The sequence below is a fragment of the Carcharodon carcharias genome, chromosome 12 (assembly GCF_017639515.1).
Source record: "Carcharodon carcharias isolate sCarCar2 chromosome 12, sCarCar2.pri, whole genome shotgun sequence".
In the NCBI taxonomy this organism is placed as follows: Eukaryota; Metazoa; Chordata; class Chondrichthyes; order Lamniformes; family Lamnidae; genus Carcharodon; species Carcharodon carcharias.
Window position 1 is genome coordinate 49,354,747 of NC_054478.1, and position 23,093 is coordinate 49,377,839.

General features: G+C 46.3%; 1 protein-coding gene across 1 annotated transcript in view; it reads right to left on the bottom strand.

Moving 5' to 3' along the window:
• acmsd (aminocarboxymuconate semialdehyde decarboxylase) overlaps window positions 1-23,093 on the bottom strand; it is a 53,309-nt gene that overhangs the window by 19,816 nt on the left and 10,400 nt on the right. The window contains exons 4-6 of the mRNA XM_041200694.1: window positions 12,956-13,005; window positions 8,997-9,233; window positions 4,668-4,761 (exon numbers count right to left, since the gene is read on the bottom strand). Coding sequence (XP_041056628.1) covers window positions 4,668-4,761; window positions 8,997-9,233; window positions 12,956-13,005 — 381 coding nt within the window. The remainder of the gene's footprint in view (window positions 1-4,667; window positions 4,762-8,996; window positions 9,234-12,955; window positions 13,006-23,093) is intronic.

The window sequence follows — 23,093 nt, forward strand, 5'->3', positions numbered from 1 at the left end:
TAATTGAATCCCCCATTATCAACATCCTGGGGTTACCATTGACCAGAAACTGAACTGGACTAGTCATATAAATACTGTGGCTACAAGAGCAGGTCAGAGGCTAGGAATCCTTCAGTGAGTAACTCACCTCCTGGCCCCCCAAAGCCTGTCCACCATCTACAAGACACAAGTCAAAAGTGAGATGGAATACTCCCTACTTGCCTGGATGAATGCCGCTCCCACAACACCTGCAGTTTTGATTCTGAATTCTCCTTTCTTTTCTTCACAAGAATTTCACAATGGCAACAAAGGGAATGAAAAATAGCAACCATTACTTTCAGATATGTAACTTTTGGAGGGTGTTTGTCTACTTTCTGCAGACAGCATTTTAAATTGGAGATTTAGGGAACACATTGACGTTGTAGTCTGTTCTTAGAGGCATTCCACATTTTGAAGGCACTATGGTAGGTTTTGCAATCACAGATGACAATGGAGGTGAAAAATTGGAAGATATGAGCAAAATGACTATGGGCAGAATTGTCCCAGATTTGCACTAAGTGCGGTAGTGGGCAGGAAACACGACATTTTACTTGTTGGCTGCAATGGTGGCTTTACACGCTGTCTTGTTCCAAACCCACCGCATTAATTATGCATTCTTGTAATGCACACCGTTTCGATGGCGGGCAGGCTCCAATTCACCTGCCATGCCTTTACTTCGCTGCTTCATCACGCCAGACACCACATTTAAAGTACAGCCGCACTCAGTGCTTCCAGTCCAGGAATGAAGACATGGCCCTGAAAGGCAAGAAGATTACAGCCCTGAGTGTCTTTTGGACACCATGGAGGCCGAATGTATATCCTCCAACCCTGCTCTGGCCGCAGGATGGGCAGCAACATTACCACTCCAGCTTGGGAGTTGATGGCAGTGGTGATCAGTGCCAATGCTGCACAGAAGAGGTTAGCCATCCAATGCAGATAGAGGATGAATGATCTCATCCATGCCGCCAGGGTATGGCAACCATCTCATCGCTCTAAACTCACACACTCAAGCCCATCACTCATTCGCTGGCATCTCATCACTGCCAGCTCCAGGGACATCAGCACCCATTCTCACACACATACCCTTACATCTGGCCTCATCTCCTCTGGAGACTGCCCCCTAAGCCCTTACAATTGTGAAGCCACTTGCACAGATCAACATGTGCCCCCACACAAGCCCTGGGATACCCTCCTTCCCCAATACAGCCCTCGTCCTGCAGCCTCTTCCCTTGTCTGAGACCACTTCTCCCCCTTCCCCATGCAAGCCCTAGCCCTGCAGCTATTGCAAAGCCACCCACATTTGGCTGATCTGGTAGGGAGAGACCTGCCTGTGAACTCCCTATAAGTGATGTGGTGCTGCCTATAAAGCCTGACACTGATGACTGCGAGTGCTGACTGAAGCAAGGTAGGCAAAAAAGCCTTGAAGTCCTGAGTGAAATGCAGCCTGCCAAGTACACGCCTTATATATGCTGTTGTGAAACACATTGGTGCGTTTTCCCACCGATGTGGATGGACAATCCAATGGGTGGTGACGATTCTGGTGTGCTGGCCTTACAATGATATGCTGATGTATTACATTGAGGTTCCACACATCCGAAGGCAGGAAATATGGTCCACCATTGGTGGGCAGAGCAGACGATCACAAACTAGTTTCACGATGTGATGAAACCAATTTTTGGCCTTCTTACCATATTGTCCACTCATGCCATGGAACATGCTTGATACCAGCGGGCATGGAAAATCCCAGCCTATGTCTCAGCCAAAAATGCACCAACAACCTATTTCATGCCTAAGAAAATACAACATATGAAATATTGTTTTCTGAGGCATTGATGTAATGGTATTATCACTGGACTAGTGTTCCAGAGACCCAGGGCAATGCCCTAGGGATCTTTGTTTGAATCCCTCCACAGCAGATGGAGAAATTTGAACTCACTAAAAATCTGGAATTAAAAGTCTAATGATAGGCACAAAACCATTGTCGATTGTTGTAAAACTGGTTCACTAATGCCCTTTAGGGAAGGAAATCTATTGTCCTCACCTGGCCTGGCCTACTCCCCCACTGACCAACCCTCACTGACCACCCCCCCATGACTACCCCATCCACTGACCAACTCCCCCCTGACCACTGATCCCCCCCATTGACTACCCCCCAACTGACAACCCCTCTACTGACCACCCCCACCCCCGACTGATCACCTCCCACACTGACCGCCTCCTCACTGACTACCCAAACCCTCCACTCTCCCCAATCTGACTCTGATTGCAACTCCACAGAAGTTATGGCCCAAGGTCTTCACAATGTTCGAAAACATTGCAACCAAATCTGGTCTTGTGTTATATGGCATTGTATTGTCATTCTACTATCATTGAGAGAATGTGTTATAGATATAGCACATGAAGGTCACCAGGGAATTGTCAAAAACCAAACAATTCCTTAGGGAAATCGCAATGTCAAATCTTCATGATTCGCTCAAGATGTCTGAACTACCTCCAGGATCATGGAATGAAGTTAGTGTTGATTTCACAGACTTGCACACTAGCGAACACCTACATGTTAACAATGAACCCCATGCTGGTGGCACCAATCTGATCCACACCAGCTGGGCAGTTAACTGGCCCCCAAAGAGGTCAGAGTTGCTTTGGTCATATACACTTTCACATGGATGTTGTAGTGCTGAAGCTATGAATAGTGATGCTGGAGGCTCCAATTTCTTTCCATCACTTGGCTGACCAAGAATCACTCATACTCTTACTGCCTGCCATTGGCATGTGCAGGAAGGATTTAAAAAGTTGACACTCAACCTGTTTGGCTGCATTATGAACACACCTTCTTTGGCCATCTCGGCCTAGAGTGGGACTTGAAACCAGAGCTTCTGGATCAGAAGCAGGGACACTTCCCACTGCACCACAAGACCTCCTATGTATACTATAGATATCTGGGGTTTAATTTAACAGAGTTTTGCTTTTGCTTTTGCTTGAGCAGATAAAGCAATTGACTCTAGGTTTACTTTTCAGAACACAATCCCTTTTACACCCTTTCTGGGTAATTTTGTTGTAGCAAAAGGTGGAATGTGATTTCCAGTCTTGCTGGAAGTTAATGAACCTTGAGATATTGTTTTGAGACTCTGAACATGTTCAGTTTGATGAGATTACAGAATGAGAAAATAATAGTTGTTAGCAGTTTGATATTTTTCCTCTTGTTGTAAAATCCCATTCTGTGTAATTCAAGTGTCAAGGTGGCTCTGCATATGAATTGGAGGGAGTAACTGAGAGAGGCCAGGAACTAGCCATTATGCAGCAGCTAATTTGTTTGTAATTTTGCCACTACCAGGAATGGAACAAGGTCTGAGATTATCAGGTAGAGTATGAAACAGGCTGTAAGGGCTGGATTTTACACCCATTTAGGGATGGGTTTGGAGGTGGGGCCCTCACAAGGAGGGTAATAGAGGATGCCCTCCTCCCCAGAGGACATTAGAGCCATTTGAGCAGCCAATTAAGGGTCTCTTCCCACAGCTCCTGCCATTTTACCAGATGGAGAGAGTGCCTGGTAAAACATTGAAGGGAGGCGATTTCCTAATCAGGCACTCTGGGGCTCACGGAAGGCCCCAGCATCAATGGCTGCCCCCATGGCAAGCAAGGTCCCCTGCCCTGCACTTACCCACCTCCTTCTTCCTCTTTGTCAGGGCCTGCCTAACTGGCCTGACAACCCCAGATAGTATGTGCTGGTTGTGATGGTGACCTGCTCCCATGGTGTTCACTCAGCTGGGTGCAGTCCCAGCGGTGGCCACTGCTTCTATTGTTGCTGCTGAGACTGAAGAGCTGCCAACCCTCCGACTGACCAGCAGCTCTTGGGGGCGGGCTCTGGTCTTTTAAAGGGATGGGAATACTGACAGAAATTCATTAGCCGCTGGATAGCAAAAAAATGCTGCCAGGAATCCAGCAAACAATGGAGGTAAGATTGTCCCTGGCTTTCAGGCCCATGGTTGATGTGTCCACTGCTCCGTCAAAAACTCTAGCCCCAAAGTCCAGTTGCCCATTTTACACCAGCACCCTATTTTTGGCAATGATTAAGTAGAATGGAGGATAAGTTAACATATATAGCTATTGAAAATGATACTCCAGTTTTTATTCTTTCACAGGATGTGGGCATCGCTGGTTAGGCCAGCATTTATTGCGCATACTAATTACCCTTGAAGAGGTGATGGTGAGCTGCCTTGTTGAACCACTGCAGTCCATGTAGTGTAGATACACCCACATTGCCACTAGGGAGAGTTCCAGGATTTTGACCCAGTGACACTGAAGGAATGATGATATAGTTCCACGTCAGGATGGTGTGTGGCCTTGAGGGGAACTTGCAGGTAGTGGTGTTTGCATGCATTTTCTGCCCTTGTCCTTCTTGGTGGTAGAGGTTGTGGGTTTGGAGTGCTTGGAATCTTCCATTTCTTGAGTTAATTCTGTGTTACATGCAATGTGAGTGTGGCCTGCCTGGCTCTCTCTCTAATTTTTCCTCCCTCTCCAAAGCTCTCCAAAGTAGCAAGCTTGAGATTGTAATATCGGTTTATGGAGGATTACAGAATTACAGGATTACCGTGACCTATGATGCAATATGCCAGGGATTGTGTGCAGAACTCTGTATTAATACTAACCTACAAGCCATGGAAGCCAGTACTTGGACATTCTCCCATCCGTCTTCATATCCCATGGGTGTACAAATATGGCACATTTTAACTTTTCTGCAGCCTTAAAAGAAAAGCAATGGGAAGTGTTGAGTTTATCAAGTGATACTGAAATGTCAAACAATTATACATAATTTTCTCATTAATCAATTCCATGTACAGGGTAAAATTGCTCACTTGACAATCTGATACTGTTTGCCCAGTAATAATTTCTAAATATATTTTGGGATACAGCATAGTAGGATCAGAATATTTGTTTCCAACATGTCTCCTCATTAGTGACAACGATACAGTTTTATCAATATGTCTTAAAAACTATTTCATTGATCCATTTTAAATTTATTTTCATATTTCTCATATATAAGCATACCACCTTCTGGGTTGCAAATGTTATTTTTGTTCTGTTTTCGCTCTCACTTCCCTCTCTTTACTGGTTACTTTCTTAGTTGTCTCCAATACCTGGTTCAGGTAGTCTTGACAGTGAAAATCAGTACACTCTACAAACACATAGGGGCATTCCCATTAAAACGAAATAGACTTGCATTTATATAGCTTCTTTCATGACCACCAGACATCTCAAAGTGCTTTACAGCCAATGAAATATTTTTGAAGTGTAATCGCTGTTATGCCATAGGAAACGTGGCGACTAATTTGTGCACAGCAAGCACATAAATAGTAATGTAATAAAGGCCAGATAATCTGTTTGTGTGACATTGATTGAGGGATAAGGATATTGGCTAGCACACTAGGGATAAATCCCCTGGTCTTCTTCAAAATAGTGCCATGGGTTCTTTCATGTCCACCTGAGAGGGTAGTTGGGGCCTTGGCTTAACGTCTCATCCAAAAGATGGCACCTCTGACAGTGCAGCATTCCCTCAGTACTGAGGGTTAGCCTTGATTTTTGAACTGGATCGTGTCTTTATTCAACATTCACACTTTCAGGAGGTATAACCAATTATGGGGAGTTTAGGCTAATGCAGGGACTGAGATCACCTAACTCAGCACTGACGGAGGATTGAGCTTAGGACCATGTTGAACTGTGTGGCTCAGCTAGTCACTGGTAAACTCACTGAGAGACAGTTCTCTTGCCATTCTTAATTTGGCTGTTATGAGGTGCATGAGAGTAACTTGGGTGATATATAATTTTCCTCCGTTCTTTTGCACCACATTTGGAAAATTGTTGGGAGCAAAAATCATAGACATGAACCCATGAACCAAAAACAGAAAGAGCTGGGAAAAAAACTCAGCAAGTCTAACAGTATCTGTGGAGAGAAAGATGGAGTAAATGTTTTGACTCCATTACGGCAGACTCGATTTCCAGACAGATTTCCAGCGTCCGCAGTATTTTCCTTTTGTCTCAGACATGGACCCATGTTTTGCCAAGTTGGGGGCTACTGGAACATCAGCCTGCTTTATTACTGTGCTGACCTGGCATTTCATTTCATTTTTGGAAAGAAACAATGAGCGGAATTTTGTCATTACAGCCTGATGACAGTCCGCAAAGCCAGTGATGACCTCGTCTCAGCCATTGTGGGATCCTGGCTGCATATTTCAGAGGTCAAGCAATTAACAACTTGCCGTCGGGGTTGCCACACCTTCAAAGGACCACTGCCAGCCCCACAGGTTCCACTGGCCAATTGGAGTGTTGACAGATCAGCAGTCTCAATACCTCCACCGGGAGAGGTGGCCACTGCTGGGACTGTGCCTGGAAGAGAGAACCCCAAGAACGCAGGCCTCCCTCCAAACCAGGTAAAGGGGGTCTGTGTTTGCCAGGGCCAGTCGGGCATACTGGGGATAGGGTGGGGGGAATTGTTGCTGAGGAGAGGGAGGTGCGGGGAAGGGTTGCTGCAGAGGCAGCCATTGCTTGCCCTCTGAAATATGCAGTTGGGGTCCCACAAATGCTTGAGGCGAGGCAGGAGGCCTCAGTGTGGGCCACAGGGTGCCCAAATAGGAGGGTCAGAATAGGTGGGCCCCCCCACACCCAAGCCTTCAGAGAGGCTGCCGAGGTTCACTCAGCTCTCCTCATATGGTAGAGGATTCATCCACCGTTAGTAAATGCCAGCGGTGGTGGAAAGGGGCCCTTAATTGGCCACTTAAGTGGCTTCCCCACCGCTGGTAAAATAGCATGGCAGCGGAAAGATGACGGGCACACCATTACACCACCCCCTCCCCCCACCCTCTGGCCATTCCTTTGCTATCTTCCAGGATCTCCTCCCTGCCTCCCAGCCTGTCCCTAGGTGGCTGGTAAAATCCAACCCAAAGTTCTGGCACATTCCTTTTTCCTTACGGGTGGAATTTTCCAATACTGCCAGCAGCAGGAACTATGGTGAGCAGGGATACTGAATTTGGCAGGAGGCAAAAAATCTGTTTCCATGGGGGTTGGGGACCATTGGTTGAGGAAAAAGGAAGACATTTTGGAAGCGCTGGAAGTCTGTCAGAGACTGTGGGCTTATAGTGAATATTGGTTGATAGCCTATCCCAAAAAATGGAGACAAAGAGGTTAAGGAAGGGAAGAGAAGAGTTGGAGATGGACGATGTGAAGGCAAGAGAATGGTGGAAATTAGAAGCAAGGTTGGTGAAATTTTCTAGTTCAGGGCAAGAGCAGGAAAAAGCACTGATAGCATCATTAATGTTTTGGTAAAAGAGTGAGGGAAGGGACCTAAGTGGAAATGAAATGAAGAGTGCCCCATATATCCCACAAAATAACAGACAAAGATAAGCCCATACTGTTCGTATGGCAATACCTTTTGTTGGAGAACTTGTGTGGAGTTAAGGGAGAAGTTGTTCAAGGTTGGAGCAAATTCAACCAGGCAGAGGAGGATGGTGGTAGATAGGGACTGGTTGGCCTCCATTCATGGGAAAATGGAAACTCCTCAGACTGCCCTGGCAAGGGAATGGAGGTGTAGGGAGATTGTTTGTCCGTGGTGAAAAGGAGACGGATTGGACCAGGAAGCTGGAAACTGCCAAAGTGATGGAAAGCATCGGAAGAGTGACTGATGTAAATAGGAAGAGACTGGACAAGAGGAGAAAAAATAGTTGTGATAGGAAAAAAAATCAGTTTCTTGGAGCAGCCAGAGTGGAACAATGGATCTACCAGGTCAGCCCTGTTTGTGGGTCTTGGGAAGGAGGTAGAATTGGGCTGTTGGGGGTGGGGGTGGGGGGGTTGGTCTATGAGGCTGGAAGCCATGGTTGGAAGATATCCAGAAAAGAAAAAGTCAGTGACGGTCTTGAAAATGTTTGCTTGAAGTTTGGTGGAGGGGTCATTGTCCAGGGGGCAGTACAGGAAGTATCAGAGGTACTTCCCTGAACTGCAGCTACAAACATTACATAAGTAGAGTGAAATTTTGGACTGGGCTGTTAAGCCCCGATGGGGACGCACACAGAGGTCAGTGGGAATTTCGTGCTGCCAACTGGTGTGCTGGTTTGCTGGGACCGTCTTGCCCCTGAGCCATTTTCCTGCAGGTGAGATGGGGAAGTGGGGAGGTGGTGGCAGAAAAATAAATTAAGGCTCTTTAAAGGCTTATTAAGGCCTATAGTCAGAGGCCAACTGGAAAATCCAGACAGCCCTCAACGCCTGCCTGAAGTGCTGATCTGCTGGTCTGCTACTGGGAGGCTGACTTCGGACAACAGTCCCCAGAGGCATTGGGGATTAGGCTAGCTGTCCGAAGGCAGCCTCCTGGTAGCGGACCAGTAGACCAGCACTCCAGGCAGGCATTGAGGGCTGTGCCGCCTGCCTGACTTTGGCTGCAGATGCAGGCTGCCCTGTGGAGGGGAGTCCCCTGCACAGTGATGGTCAAACTGCTAAGGGCACTTTTTATTTTAAAGTTTAAAAACTTGGAGAGTGGGCACCTCAAAATAACAGATGTTCTTTCTCTCTTAGTTATCTGAAAGACAGCCTGCTGCTTCATCAATGCCTAGAGGCCTCTTTTTGGCCTTCCAGCTTTGACAGCCAGCCTGTTGTCCTTAATTGGGCAACGAGCCTGCCCTCTGGCCATTAACTGGCTAATTTGAGGAAAATCACATCCAGATGACTGTTCCCACACATTACGCTCTTCTGAACTCCATTTGACCCTGCATCAGGGTCCTGAAGCCCATGGGAGAAATCCTGCCTTTTGTTAATGAAAGGTTAACACAGTCATGAATCTAAAAGTTTAGTGTCAATGCTTTTATGAAACTCAGTATTTTTCCCCCTCTGTGCACTTACACATATTTCTAAATTAATTCTACGTGTGACACTTTCAACATTTCTTGTAGAAGCTTGTCAATGCATAAATAATTTGAAAATTTATTAGTGCTTACAGCATACACTGGATAAAGCTCTGGACAATTTAGATCCCAATCGTTGATATGGGAGCCAATTTGAATTCCAGGAAATCCTAACTCTTTCACACAACGATGCATTTCCTGAACAGCAAGTTCTGGGTCCTGCATGGGCAGAGTACCAAGACCAATGAATCTCGTTGGGTGTTTACGCACTGTGGCTGCAAGGTCATCATTCAAAATATGGCACAGATCCAAGGTGTCCTTGGGTTTTGCCTATGAAAAGGAAAAAAAACAAGAGTCTTACTTCGAGCACAAGTGGCTAAGCTTTCTAAGAGAATATATTTTGATATTTCTGTTAAATTATTCTCCCTGCAAGCTAAAATAAGAGAAGTTAAAATGTTTTTCAAATCCTGAGGACTAACACAAATAGTTTTCTATTATTGTAAGAAAGCTTGTGCAAATATTATGAGTGGAATTTAATGCCCCCCCCACCCCCCCCCTCCCCCCCCGTCCCAGCAGTGAGTTTGGTGGTGGGGTGGAGCAGCTAACTGAGTGGGAGGCTGCTGGGTGGAGACTTCGATGCCTTCTCACCTCCACCCTGATTAACTCTGAGGCAGGAAGCTCGTGGGCGGCCTTCCCACCTAGAGTGTGACTGAGGCCTTTAAGCAGGAAGCCTGAGAAACAAACCCTTGCTGCATTTGCTTGCACAGTCCTGGGATGGGGGTGCGGTGGGGTGGGTGCTTGACTTTCAAAGGCACTTAGTGTCTGATCGAGAGACCCGCCATTGGGAAAGGGAAAGACCGCTGAAAGCTACTCCCATGTCCTTGCCTCTGATCCCGCTCCCCATCCTTACCTTTAGCCTCAGGTTCCTGGTTAATCCTGTGGCTCTGCTGGGTGCATTGCTGGCAGCTACAACTGCTCCCAGTGGCGCTACCTGCAATGAGAGCTGTTGGCCTTTGATTGGCCAGCAGCTCATGGGGAGCAGGATTTCAGCCCCCTGGATCCTTAATTCCAGGAAGACCCAATGGAGGCCATTTAAATGCTTGTTAGGCATTTAACAGGCTGTGCCTCTCCCAACAAAGGCGACATGGTGCTTTTGCTGGCTTTCCAGCTGGTGGATGAGATTCCCATTGCCTGGATTAAATTCCACCTAAATTTCACCTATTTAATCCAACCTAGGGGTTCCTACTCCTAATTCGTATGTTCGTATGTTCATAAATTCATGTGCTACATGATATTTGTTGGGGTGTTTAAGTGACCAAATGTTTGATTTTATAAATCTAAAATTATTTCACCAACCCTGGAGTTACATTTTGTTGGGCATCACAGCATCATATGTATATTTATTCAAATAGATAGGCTGCTTGATTGAAGTAAAGCAGACATTTATAATTTATATAGAGCACATTGTGCCCACTTTCAGGAGAAAAAAATGGAGTTTGTTTTTCTAAAAAACAGAACGCTGAGGGCTGACCTAATAGAGCTCTTTAAAATTATGAAGTGGTTCAAAAGGGTAGATAGAAGGAAGATATTTCCACTTGTGGTACCAAAATATGACCTTGTCACGAATAAATCAAATAAGGAGTTCAAGTGAAATATCTTCACTCAAGAGTGTTGAGAAAATGGAACTGGCTATCACATGGAGTGGCTGAGGTGAATAGCATAGCTGCATTTAAGGAGAAGCTAGTTAAGTACATGAGAGAGGAAGAAGTGGAAGAATATTTTAAAAGGGTAAGATGAAGTATAGTGGGAGGATGCTAATGTGAAGAACAAATACTGGCATGGACTTTTTTTTATTCAGTATAGGGATGTGGGCTTCGCTGACTGGGCAAGCATTTATTGCCTATCGCTAGTTGCCCTTGAGAAGGCGGTGGTGAGCTGCCTTCTTGAACCGCTGCAGTCCATCAGGTGTAGAGACACCCACTTGTTGCCAAATGACCGGCTTCTCTGCTGTAAATTCTATGTAATTCCATGCATGAAATTCAATGTATTGATTCTAATTGGTAATGATTGTACAGGACACAGAGCAATCCACTGCCTGAGATGGCTAGGTGGGTTGTTCCTGTGCCCTATACAATTGTCTCTGCCATACCTTATATACTGCTGAAACCCTTATTCTTGCCTTTCTTATCGCTAGATTCAACTATTCCAATGCTCTCCTGGCTGCGGTCTCACCTTGCAATCTCTGTAATCTTGAGCTCATCCAAAATTCTGCTGCTCATAACCTTACTTGCATCAAGTCCCATTTCCTCAACATCCAGTGCTCGCTGACCTGCATTGACCCCAGTCCAGAAATATTTCAATTTTAAAATTCTCACCTTTGCTTTCAAACCCCTCCATGGCCTCATGCCTCACCATCTTTGTAACCTCCTCCAACCCTGCAACCATCTGTGATCTCAGTGCTCCTCCAATTCTGGCCTCTTACACTTCACTGATTTTAATCACTCCACCTTTGGCAGCCATGCCTTCAACTGTCTTGGCCCCAATCACTGGAATTACCTCCCTAAATCTTCCATCTCTAGCTCTCTCTCCTCCCTTTCGCATTCCTTAAAACCTATCAAGCTATTGGTCACACGTCCTAATATCTCCTCAGTGGCGCAATGTCAAATTTTGTTTAATAATGCTTCTGTGATGTGCCTTGTGTTAACGTGATTTATGATATTGCTGTTGAGAGGACAGTTCCTCCCAACTCTCTAAGTCTCTTCACATTTCTTTCTCTGGTTCTTTTTTTTTTAACAAATCTGTCCCTCTGGTGCACTTTTTATAAAATGTCCTTCTTGGGTGAATCATTCTTTTCTCATGCTTTATTGGAACCATCCTGTACCTTCTCCATTTTAAAGTCCTGCTTGTTATCTGATTCAAAGATTCTTTTGGCTTCCTCATTTTCCCCATGCTGCCGAGTGAAAGGAAAACTATTGAAGTGGCAAAAGGAGAGAAGAAAAGGAAAGAAGGGAATTAGGACACTGAAACGTAAGAGATGATGGAGAGGCAGAACAAAGTGAGTAGGAACAGTGAATCAGAGGAAGGAGCTAGAGACCAATGTTTTTCTACATTACAACATGAACTACACTTCATTGGCTGTGAATTGGGTTATGACATCTTGAGGTCATGAAAAGCATGGTGCAAAAACAAGTTTTCTTAAAGCAGATTAAGGGGAAGACCTGGGTGAAGGAGTTGAGAAGTGAAAATAGAGAAAAGTGAGACACACAGCAGGAAGGGAAAGGTGAGGGCAAAGAGAAACATAGAAGGGCAGGAGGAGAGCAAAGGGACAGAAGTGAAAGTAGAGAATAAAACAAAAGTGAAGGAGAAGAGAAAAACAGGGTGAAGAATGAAAAGCAGAAGTGAAGGAAAATGAGAGGAACAGAAATGGATGAAGACAGTGTGAGAAACAAAAGTGGAAAAAGAAAGAGATGAACATAAGTAAAGGAGGGGAGCAAAATAATAAAATAAGGTAGAGAATCAAAATGGAGAGTATTAATAAAATGTGAGAGAGGAGAGAGAGAGAGACTACTTTGCAGTGATACAACTACATATCAGCAATGCAGTTTTGCAGCACTTTTTCTAACTCATGCTACTTTAAGTGTGTCTTCCCTACTGTGAGTGAAGGACAAGCGAACCTATTCTATCTAATACAGCATAGTTTATCTTTACCCTGATAAAAGCCCTGAAAACTTGATTATAATAAGCACTGTATCAACATTTTATTTTCTATACCATATATATATATTTTTTAAACTTAGTGTTAGCAAGAGCCCTTTTATATAATCAAATGACATATTTATGGTTGCTACAATTTAGTTTTTATAGCTGCCAGAGGTACTGATTGGATAAAAGTTAAACATTCAAAGGGACAACCCTAGTGTGAACACTGCCAAGCATGAAATAAGTAACTTGTTATAAGATACTTTCCTTTGTGGAGACAATGGACAAAAGATATTAATCAATAACCAGAATGGCAGTATACTCATATTTTTTCTTTGGGCCCACGAACTTACCCAATAATTGAACATAACAGGAACAGTAGAAAGAGCTTGCACAGTTACACCTGTAAAATAAAATGTTTTTCACTTATAAACATGTGTGATTATTTCAATGTTATGTTTCCACAGGTTGCACATTACTTTTGATTATGAAGTCACCACATGTGGCAATTACTTGTACTGACTTTAGTGTCCAATTGTTCAGAATTTGATAATGAATGTCTGTTGATTCTGTTCTGTGTACTTACTGTTAGCCAAGCCTGGGTGTGGTTACTGAGTAAGAGAAACTAAGCTGAAGCAAGAAGCTGTAGGCATGACAGCAGACATTTAAAAGCATGATAAATAAAATTCATGCACATATAGAACTTGGTTTGTCGTTGCAGCATATCTCCAACTGGCGACGAGGTTGGCAACCCAGCCGTACTGTATTTTAGGGGATTGTCCCTTGGTATAAAACACAACAACTGGCGACGAGATTGGCAACCCAGCTGTACTGTATTTTAAGGGAGTGTCCCTTATTTTGACTGTTTGTCCCGCATCCCTTAAGGGACACCTTTTATCCCTTATTTCTAGGACAGCCTATGGGAGGTTGAGTTTGGGAGTCTTGACTTTGTGTTTTTTTTTATTCTTTCATGGGACTGGCTAGGCCAGCATTTTTTTTAATTGCCCATCTCAAATTGCCCTTGAGAATGCATGCTATGGCTGTTGACCACCATGGGGAGTTATGGTCACCAGCACCATCCTCTGCTCTCATGATCAACAGGAACTGTCCTCTCCCTGCACTCACGGTGACTAGCATTGCCAAGCCCCACCATTCTAATGGTCACCAGCACCACCTTATGATCATAAGCAACACCCCACCACCGACACTCTGGTCCTATGGTTGAAGTGTACATTGTTTTATTTCATAAAATTTGGTCACCTTGAGGATGATGGAGAGTAGTTTAAACTTACTGGCTCCAGCCCAGTTTAAGGAGGAGGTGGCGGCATAGTGATAATATTATTGGAACCAGTAATCTGGAGGCTCAGGATAAAGCCCAGGGGACACAGGTTCAAACCCCACCATGCCAGCTGGTGGAACATAAATTCAATTAATGAATCTGGAGTTAAAAGCTAGTCTCAGTAAAGGTGACCATGAATCAATTGTTTTTTTTTAAATCTAGTTCACTAATGTCCTTAGTGAAGGAAATCTGCTGCTTTTACCTGGTCTGGCCTACATATAACTCCAGATCCACAACAATACGGTTGACTCATAACTGCCCACTGCAATGACCTAGCAAGCCACTCTCAGTTGTATTAAACTGCCACAGAAAAATTTATAAGGAATGAAACTGGATGGACCAAATGGCATTGACTTAGGCATCGGAAGTTACAATGGCATACCCCACCATGTCGACCCCACAAAGCCCTCCTTATTAACGTCTGGAGACTTGTGCCAAAATTGGGAGAGCTATCTTACAGACTAGTCAAGCAACAGCCTGACATAGCCATCCTCATGGAATCGTATTGGGCTAAAGAAAAATGTGATGATTGAATGATATATATTCCTCCAAAGGTGCCAAGGAAATAGTGAGCCCATAAAGCAATATGTGACAGTGTTATGGCAGTTGGCTTCTACATGTAAATTTGGCAAACTAACCAATGAGCTAATTTGTGACAGTTAATTGAAAAAAGGACTTCAATTCCATGAATTAAAGAATGCCTCCTCATGGAGGATGATGATTTAACCTTGGAAAAAACCAAGGGTGGAATCTTCTGACCAGATTTTGCTAGGCCATTGCAGAGGGCGGTTAAGAATCAACCATACTGCTGTGGATCTGGAGTTACATGTAGGCCAGACCAGGTCCTTCCAGCAGCAATTAATTTGGCAGGAGGCAAAAAATCTGTTTCCCAATGGTAGGATAAGCTATTTGAATTTTGTTCTCCCGCCTTTCAAAGCGGGTTAAACTCGTGTTGAGCTTCCCGACTAACAATGTCGGGAACCCCATTTGCATGCCTTGGTTTCTCATTCATGCTCATTATAAGGCAACCTCGCTGAAATTAAGCTTATCCTTCAAATTAAGGTCCATGCCAATGGCATGCACCTGGTGAGCTTCACCTCTTCCATGACTTTGAGGTCAGTAGATGTTGCTTTCTCCTTCTTGGGGACCTTGCATAACTTCATTTGAATGCTGTTAGCAAACACTGCCCTAAGGCTGGACAAGAAAAACAGGCAAAGGCTGGAAGGGGGATAGCATGGAAGGGTGGAGCGAAGGCTGGACAGGGGAAGCAGACTTACAGGGTAAGGGTGAGGAGAGTGTCCGGGTAAAAGGGAGGAATGTTTGGGGAAGGGATGGAGGAGAGTGTCTGGAGAAATGGGGGGGAGAGGATGCGAGTGTCTAAGTGGGCATGGTCGGTGGTGTTGATAATCTTTTAAATGAAAACCAAATCAACAAAATTGGGATAAATCAGGCACAGCCCCTAATTCAGGTCAGCTGTAAAACCAAGGACAAAAATTTAAAGGAACCTTACAAACTTTAAATCAAAATGTGATTAAAGGGGTCAACAAAACACCCCAGTCCCCGCGGTGCCCACCGAGCACGGAAGGCCTCGAGCGTGTCAGCAGACACCGCGTGCTCCCTCTCCAGGGACATCCGGCAGCGAACGTAGCCGCGGAAGAGGGACAAACAATCGGGCGGGACTCCCCCGTTGATCGCCCGCTGCCTCGACCTGTTAATGGCCAACTTGGCCAGGCCCAGGAGCAGGTTCACGAGGAGGTCCTCCTCCTTCCCGACCCCCTTCCGCACCGGGTGTCGGTGGTGTTGATGGTGGAGTCCTCGGAGATGAACTCAGGGTACTGGTGACAGGAGGGAACTGTTACAGTTAAAGGGGGGAGTGAGATGGGGTAGGATGGATGGTCCGGGGTGAGAGTCTGATAGGTGATGGTCTCATTGGGTGGATCATGGAGGGGGACAAGACATGTGACTTGGATAATGGGAGAGGGCGGGGTCAGGGTGGACATGGAGTTGGTAAGGGGTGTCGGCTCTGTAGGGAGGAAAGGCATCCGGAGGTGGATCGTGATAGGGTCCCAGGCAATAGGGGGAGATTCAAGGTTGACAGAGTAGAGAGGAATGGTGATATTGGGTGGGTCTATCATGATGGGGGAAAGTTGGTGGGTGACTGGGGGAGAAGGTGGTGGAGCGAGGTTAAAAGGTGATGCGCTTGACCATGCAGTTAGTCAGTCAGTGAGATGCCTTGAGGTGAGAGGTGGGATGTTTTGGGTGGGTAGAGTTCAAAGTTGGCACAAGTGGCCAACTAATAATTATGAGGCAACTGGATGTCAAAGATGCTCAGTTGTGTTCTCCTCTCTATTGTGAAGCCTATATTGCAATAGGTTTGTTCCCAACTCGTGGGTCTCATAATGTTGAGATCTCAGCAAGGTGTGGAGCTGCCGTTATTCTGTGCCATTTGCCATTGGCTGCAGTCCGAGGCAGGGATGAAGCGAGATGGGGAGGGAGGGATTTGGATGCCTCCAAGGGGCATGGTTGGTGGAGAGCAGCCAACTTGTAACTCCAAACCTCCATCCTCCTGGGTGAAAGGTCATGCCTGACAAGGGATGACGTGGTTATTTTTTCAATGCTGCCAAGGCAATGGTCTCTCTATAGAGACTAAAGGGTAGTGGAGACAAATGGAAAAGTGTCCCCGTGAGGCTTCTTGCACATGGCTCTCATCACCCTGGTCAAAGAGCAACGTCTCCATATACAGTCATGTATAAATGGGAGGAACACCCATCTTTGGTCCTCCAGGATGTCCTTTACCTGGAAGGGGTGGGAGGGAGATGCCATGTCTAGACAGAGGCCAGGTGAAGGGCATAGCACTGGCCTGCTGGCTTTGAGATGGAGGGAAATCTGTAAAGGACATGCTCACTAAATGTATCACTTCAGTTTGTTCACACATCCACTGAGCTGCTGATGATGCAGGCTGCAAGCAACCCTGCCTAAGAATTGGCTCTGATCCAGATGAGGAGAAGGAGGACTCATCACCGGTTGGCACAGGGCCAGGAGGAGCAAGGGACTGAGCAGCAAGAGGCAGTGAGGCCTTTATAAGGCGAAGAGGGTGGCGAACATAGACCACTACAATGGCGAGCATTGGTTCGACCATGGGTGTATTGCCAGCTGTGCTCTTATCTAGAGCTGAGCGATAGCAATGCTGGAGGTGCTCTTGTATGTCCCCAGATGTGGTTGCCTACATCTGTGAGCTTCTCCAGTATGACCTGCAGCTGCAAAGACTCTGGAGGATAAGTGCGGTGCTCCTGCAGTGAGTGAACATCTATCTGTTAAATATGGCGCCAGGACCTTTGACCCCATAAGGTAACAGTGGGGTCAACGACTTCCTGCCCGCTCCGCTCTGCCACAAAATTCACCAAGCTCTTTGTGGATGTATAATCAAAGAGCTCAAAAGTGAAAGGTCACGTGTATTCACTCGCCCTGCTACCCAGCCAGAATCACGTCGACTATCCTGCCTGCCACTGCACTTAGTCTCCACAATAGAAACTTTTGCTCCATGACTTTGCAGTCCGGATGGAATCTGCCATGTTAGTTTCAAAAAGGTTACACACAGATTCAGGGTTGGAGACATATCTTGCTCCAACTGGCTCATATTCAATGGTTACAGAAAAAGAGACCTCAGCAGTCTTATTAATACTTATTCCATCATGGTCAGATACCTTCAAAAATGTTTCCAAATTGTGGAAATACTCATCAACTCACAACACCATGCTCAGCTCAAGGCAAACAATGTAATCAGGTTTAAAGTGGAACCACTTTGCAAAGATGTGCAGATCATCGAAGAAAAGGACTTCATTGGTTCGACACATGGGAGAGTCTCTTCCTGAGGTTGAGGTATGGCATGTTATACCGCCCCAGATGGTTAAGCACCAGGTCATGTTAGGGGAGGCTCAATCGAGATCACGGGCAATTTAATGTCGCTTCTCAGTGATGTTGATGGAAAATATATGTACTGAGTGACACACTCTTAACATTATTAGCTTTCTCTCACTTCCGTGACAGACTCTTTTCAAGCTTAAGATGTCTTTATTATTCCAGTTTTGAGAACAATCACTGTTCCAGTGCACTACAAATACATCACCCTAGACAGCTTCACATTCCACATAGCCAAAGGCCTTATAGGGATAAACCTTTTTGATAAGTTTGGCTTCAAACTTGATGATCCCTATGGAGTACACATTGACATGATTGATGACACAGGCTATGTACAATGGCATCCTTCCTTATTTGCTGAGTTTGGGGAGATTAAGGGATACTGCCATGCTCCTCGTTTCACATGGCAATGTTGCTAGTTTCACAAAATTTGAGCTGGTTGCAGTTTGCAATTCATGCCAAAGTGTCACAGAAACTGAAACGCCTTGAAGCGGATGGTATCATTGAGTGAATCGACTTATCACTAAGGATATCGAGCCTAGTTATTACACAATGCAAAAATGGCGAACTTAGATTACGCGTTGACCTTAAGGTGGTCAACAAAGCAATCATTCCAGGAAAGTATCTACTTCCTGTGATCCAAGAACTACTGACATCATTTCATGAGTCTTCAGCCTTCACAAAGCTTGACAAGCAATGAAGGTATCTTCAGATATCACTAATGGAGCAAAATCAGTATCTTACAGTTTGAAGGTGTGTTTCAGTACTGCAGAATGCCCTATGGACTAGGTTCAGCATCTAGCACATTCCAGGAGATCATTTCTTCAGTCTTGTCAGATGTTGAGGGGACTCTTAATCTTCTTGACAATGTTATTGTCCATGAAATGGACAAAGCAGAACACAATCAGCAGTTATCTGCAGTGCTCCCCTGACTCAAACAAAGCGATTTGATGCTCAACAAGGACAAATGCACATTTGCAGCATCTGAGATTGACTTTCTAGGGTACAGAGTAACAGCAGCTGGAGTAAAGCCTACACATGGCACATGACAATATCAAAGCCATTCATGCGCTTCCATCCCTGTCTCATATGGAAGAGTTGGCATAATTCCTCAGTACTACTGACATTAATCACAAATTTGTTCATAAGGATGCAAGGATTGCAGAGCGTCTTCAAGAGCTACTATGCAAGGATGCAAAACGGGAATAAACAATTGCACGGCAAACCAGCATTTGACATATTAAAAGTGAAAATAACGTCTCCACCGGTCCTCGTGCATTTTAATCCACATGTAAAATATGTCACAACAGGTACTTCAAGAAATGCAACTGGAGCTGTTGTCTCATGGTACATTGAAGGAAACAAAAGACTAATTGCTTATGCGTCACACCTGTTGTCAGAAACTGAACGCAAATTCTCTACTGGAGTGCAGGATGCACTAACCTGCATCAACACGTGTCAACATTGGCACATGTGTCTCTATGGTAGAGATACTCTATGGTAGAGATCACCAAGTGCTGACTACATTGTTAGCCACGCCAGAAACTGGTCATTGATCTCTATGCATCTACAGATGGTCAGGTTGTCTTCAACAGTACAATTTGGAGGTCAAGTATCTTACCAGGTTCATGTAACCATGTATAGCCGGCATGCTTAACTGGATGACTACTACAGACAGTGCTATTGATAGCAAAGCGACTTGCGACATCGAAAACTATGTGATCATGGTGGGCTGAATTTTCCCTTCCAGGACTAAGACTGGTGGCAGGGGTGCGGATGGGTAGTGTTTCCTGCCATGGAGACTGCAGGAATTCATACTGCATTGTGCAACCATGGCATCATTAATTATGCAGTCGGGGGTTTCTTGACGTTTTTTGCAGCAGGGCAGGCTGGATGGTGTGCTCCCTGCCATCATGTCTGGGTTCCATATTTAAAAGGCGGCCGGGCAGCAACTTAGCCACCACATTGATTGAGGAGATAGCCAGAAGAGAAGATGGAGCTCCAGCGCCCAAGTTCAGCAACGTCTCCCTGAGTGCCCTCCCCGACCAAACAGAGGTCAGGAGTGACACCCTTTTTCCCCGAATGGGAGAAGGGTCTGAGCAGGGAGACAGACACTGCATGGGAGGAAGTCTCCAGGGCAGTCAGTGCTCAGACGCTCCAGCAGAGGACTGCCTTGAAATGCTGGTAAAGGATGAATGACCTGATCTGCACCGCCAGGATATGTGAACCCTCAACTGCTCACACTCACTTCAATGAATGGTACAGGGGACATGGGCCTCAGTGGCACCTTGATAAGGTGATGCCTCATAGCCCCACTGCTGTTCTTCTACTCTGCAGGTGGAGAGGCCACTGTGGGTCCCTCACTGATCCACACAGAGAGCTCACATGCTGTCTGGGGTTGTGGGGGTGGTGGGGCGAGGGACTCAGGCATTGAGGGAACCATCAAACACTGCAAATGACATGTCTCTGTGAGCCTTGCCCTTCTATCTGCATGGGCTCACTGCGCTGGAGGGTGCTGCCCCAGAACCCTTCTGGACAATCTGCAATCCATCAATCACATGGCACACAATCCAGTGGGGGCTATTTGTAAGACTGGAAGGATGCAAAAGATACATGGAACCCAATTGCTCTCAACCCCATCTTCTCCCTTTGTGCAGGAGAAGTTAAGCCATAATTGGAGAGAGAGGGAGAAGATGGGAAGGGGTCAGCCACAATGTAAAGAACTGACCAACTTCGAGGAGCGGACACCCAAGCTGGCAGGGGTGGACTGCGACAGATCCATTGGAGGTGGAGAGATTGGATTTGGCCTCCATCCAGTAAGGATCCATAGAAACCAAAGAGTCAAGGGTGCCTTCTTTTGGAGGCAGCTCATGCAGTCACCCATTCTCTCCTTTCTCACTCATAAGTGCCATCAGGAAGACAGCAAAGCCTGAAACTGAGGAAGCCCTGTCCAGCTCAGACACAAGCCCGGAGAGCAGCAAGGACATCGCTGATGAACAAAGTGCACCTGTAGAGGCATCACATGCAGTCACCTGCCAGCCCAGAGACACACACCTTGGTGGGTATCATTCTAGTATAGGAAGGGTCACACGTTCTGGTGGTCACTGCATGGACACGTGTCTGCAGCAGGAAGAGGCAGCGTCTGCCAAGCTCACTGGCACTTGGAGGAGTGCTGGGGAAGAGACATCTGCGACATCGCGCCCGATGACAAGCCTCTGGAATCGGCCTTCCAAGAAATGCTGGAGAGGCAGCAAGAAATGGGGGAAAATCAGGCAGAGATATCTGAAGCCCTCAACAGGGTGGCAAGCGAAGCAGAGGAGTCTGTCTATCTGCTGGCTGATGAAGTGGTGCTGACTTGTGCACACATGGAGGTCTCCTTGGGGAGGGTGGTGATGTTCATGCTGAACCTGGTCCAGCAGATTCTGCCAGAGATGTGCGCAGAGGTGCACTCTATTGCTGTAGCCATGGGTGAGCTTCTGCAGTGGCCATACAAGAGGGAGATGGGGCACCTTGACCTCCCTCCAGATGCTCCTTCCCCTCTAGGAGTCAGGTACCCTTGATCACACAAAGGGAGGAGGAGTGGCAGTTGGACACCCCTGGGACCTCCACTCAGGACTCTCTGAGGGTGTCCGGACCTTCGGAATCCCCTTTACCAGTGACCCCTTCAGCCTTGTCCTCTGTGACTACAGAGAGAACAGCTGCCCCCCAGTAAGCCAGGGCCCTCCAGGCCTTGGGTCGTGGGAGCACTAAGAAGAAGTGTAAGGATAAGAAAAGTTCAGAAGTTCTGAATTCACAAGTGATTGCACGGGTGCATAATGATTGTCACACAAATTAAACTTTTGTAAATATAACCCACTTGCATTTTAATATGTCTGACGTGGTTAGCTGCGATAGTCTTTAAGTCTGTGCACGCCACCCACCCCACAATATCTCCCAAGGGATACCACATGTCCCCTGGAATCAGGCATCTGCAGGGAGGCAAAATTCTTTGCAAGGGCCCTTATGAGCCATGTACAAGAAGTCTCCCATGCACACTGAGCCTTTTCCCTTCACACTCTCATCTGTTCCAGGGCCCTAGCATTGTAAATACTACATGCCAGGGTTCCCCTTCAGTTATCCAGTTGAGATGACCTGCAACTCTGCCCACGCCCAATGACCCAACTCCCGTGTAGCATCTTGCGATCTCCACCATGAGGCTCTGCAGAGGTGTGACCAGCCATGGTAGTAGTAACATTTCAGATTCACTCTAACACATTTTTTCCTCCCCCATGTCACCACACCCTCTCCCCCATAACCACTGACCACCCCCCACCCCGGGTCAATGACTTAAGGTAAGGGGCAGGAGGTTTAGAGCAGATGTGAGGGAGAACTTTTTCATCCAGAGGGTGGTGGAATCTGGAACTCACTGCCTGAAAGGGTGATAGAGGCTGAAACCCTCATAACATTTAAGAAGTATTTGGATGTGCACTTGCGATGCCATGGCATACAAGGCTATGGGCCTAGTGCTGGAAAATAGGATTAGTAAAGTTAGGTACTTGTTTGACCGGCGCAGACTCGATGGGCCGAAGGACCTTTTTCTGTGCCGTAGACCTCTATGACTCTACAACCTTTTGACCCCTTTCGACCTCCCCACCGTCACCCTTTAACTCTCTCCCATCACCTTCCATCCTGTCCAGGTTAATGTGGAGATTCCCTCCTTTCCTGAAAATGTCACCCCCCATAACTAGAGACATGCCTGCCTTCATCCTTCCAACCCCCGAATCAAGTCATTTTCTGCATCCCACCAACAATCCTCCGCAGCCCTTCACACAACATAGTTGCACCCTCACCCTCCCCCCTTCCCGGCTTCTACTCCCCCCGTTAACCATCACCAACCCCTCCTACCACTGGTACCCTCAGTTTGCCTCCCAGGACTCCACCATTGACTGCACTGACTCTTCCCTCTGAACCTCTTCACACCTCTACACTCCCCACATGCCCCTTCACAACTCCACACTCCCCCCATGCCCCTTCACACTTCTACACTCCCCATGTCCCTTCGCAACTCTACGACCCCCCATGCCCCTTTATGCCTCTACACTCCCCCATACCCCTTCACACTTCTACACTCCCCATGCCCCTTCACACCTCTGTGGCCCCCCCATTCCCCTTCACACCTGCACAAACACCTGCTTCTCTCATTCCAAAACAGCCCTTCCCAAACTACCTCTCCGTACCAGCTCACTCACTGCAAG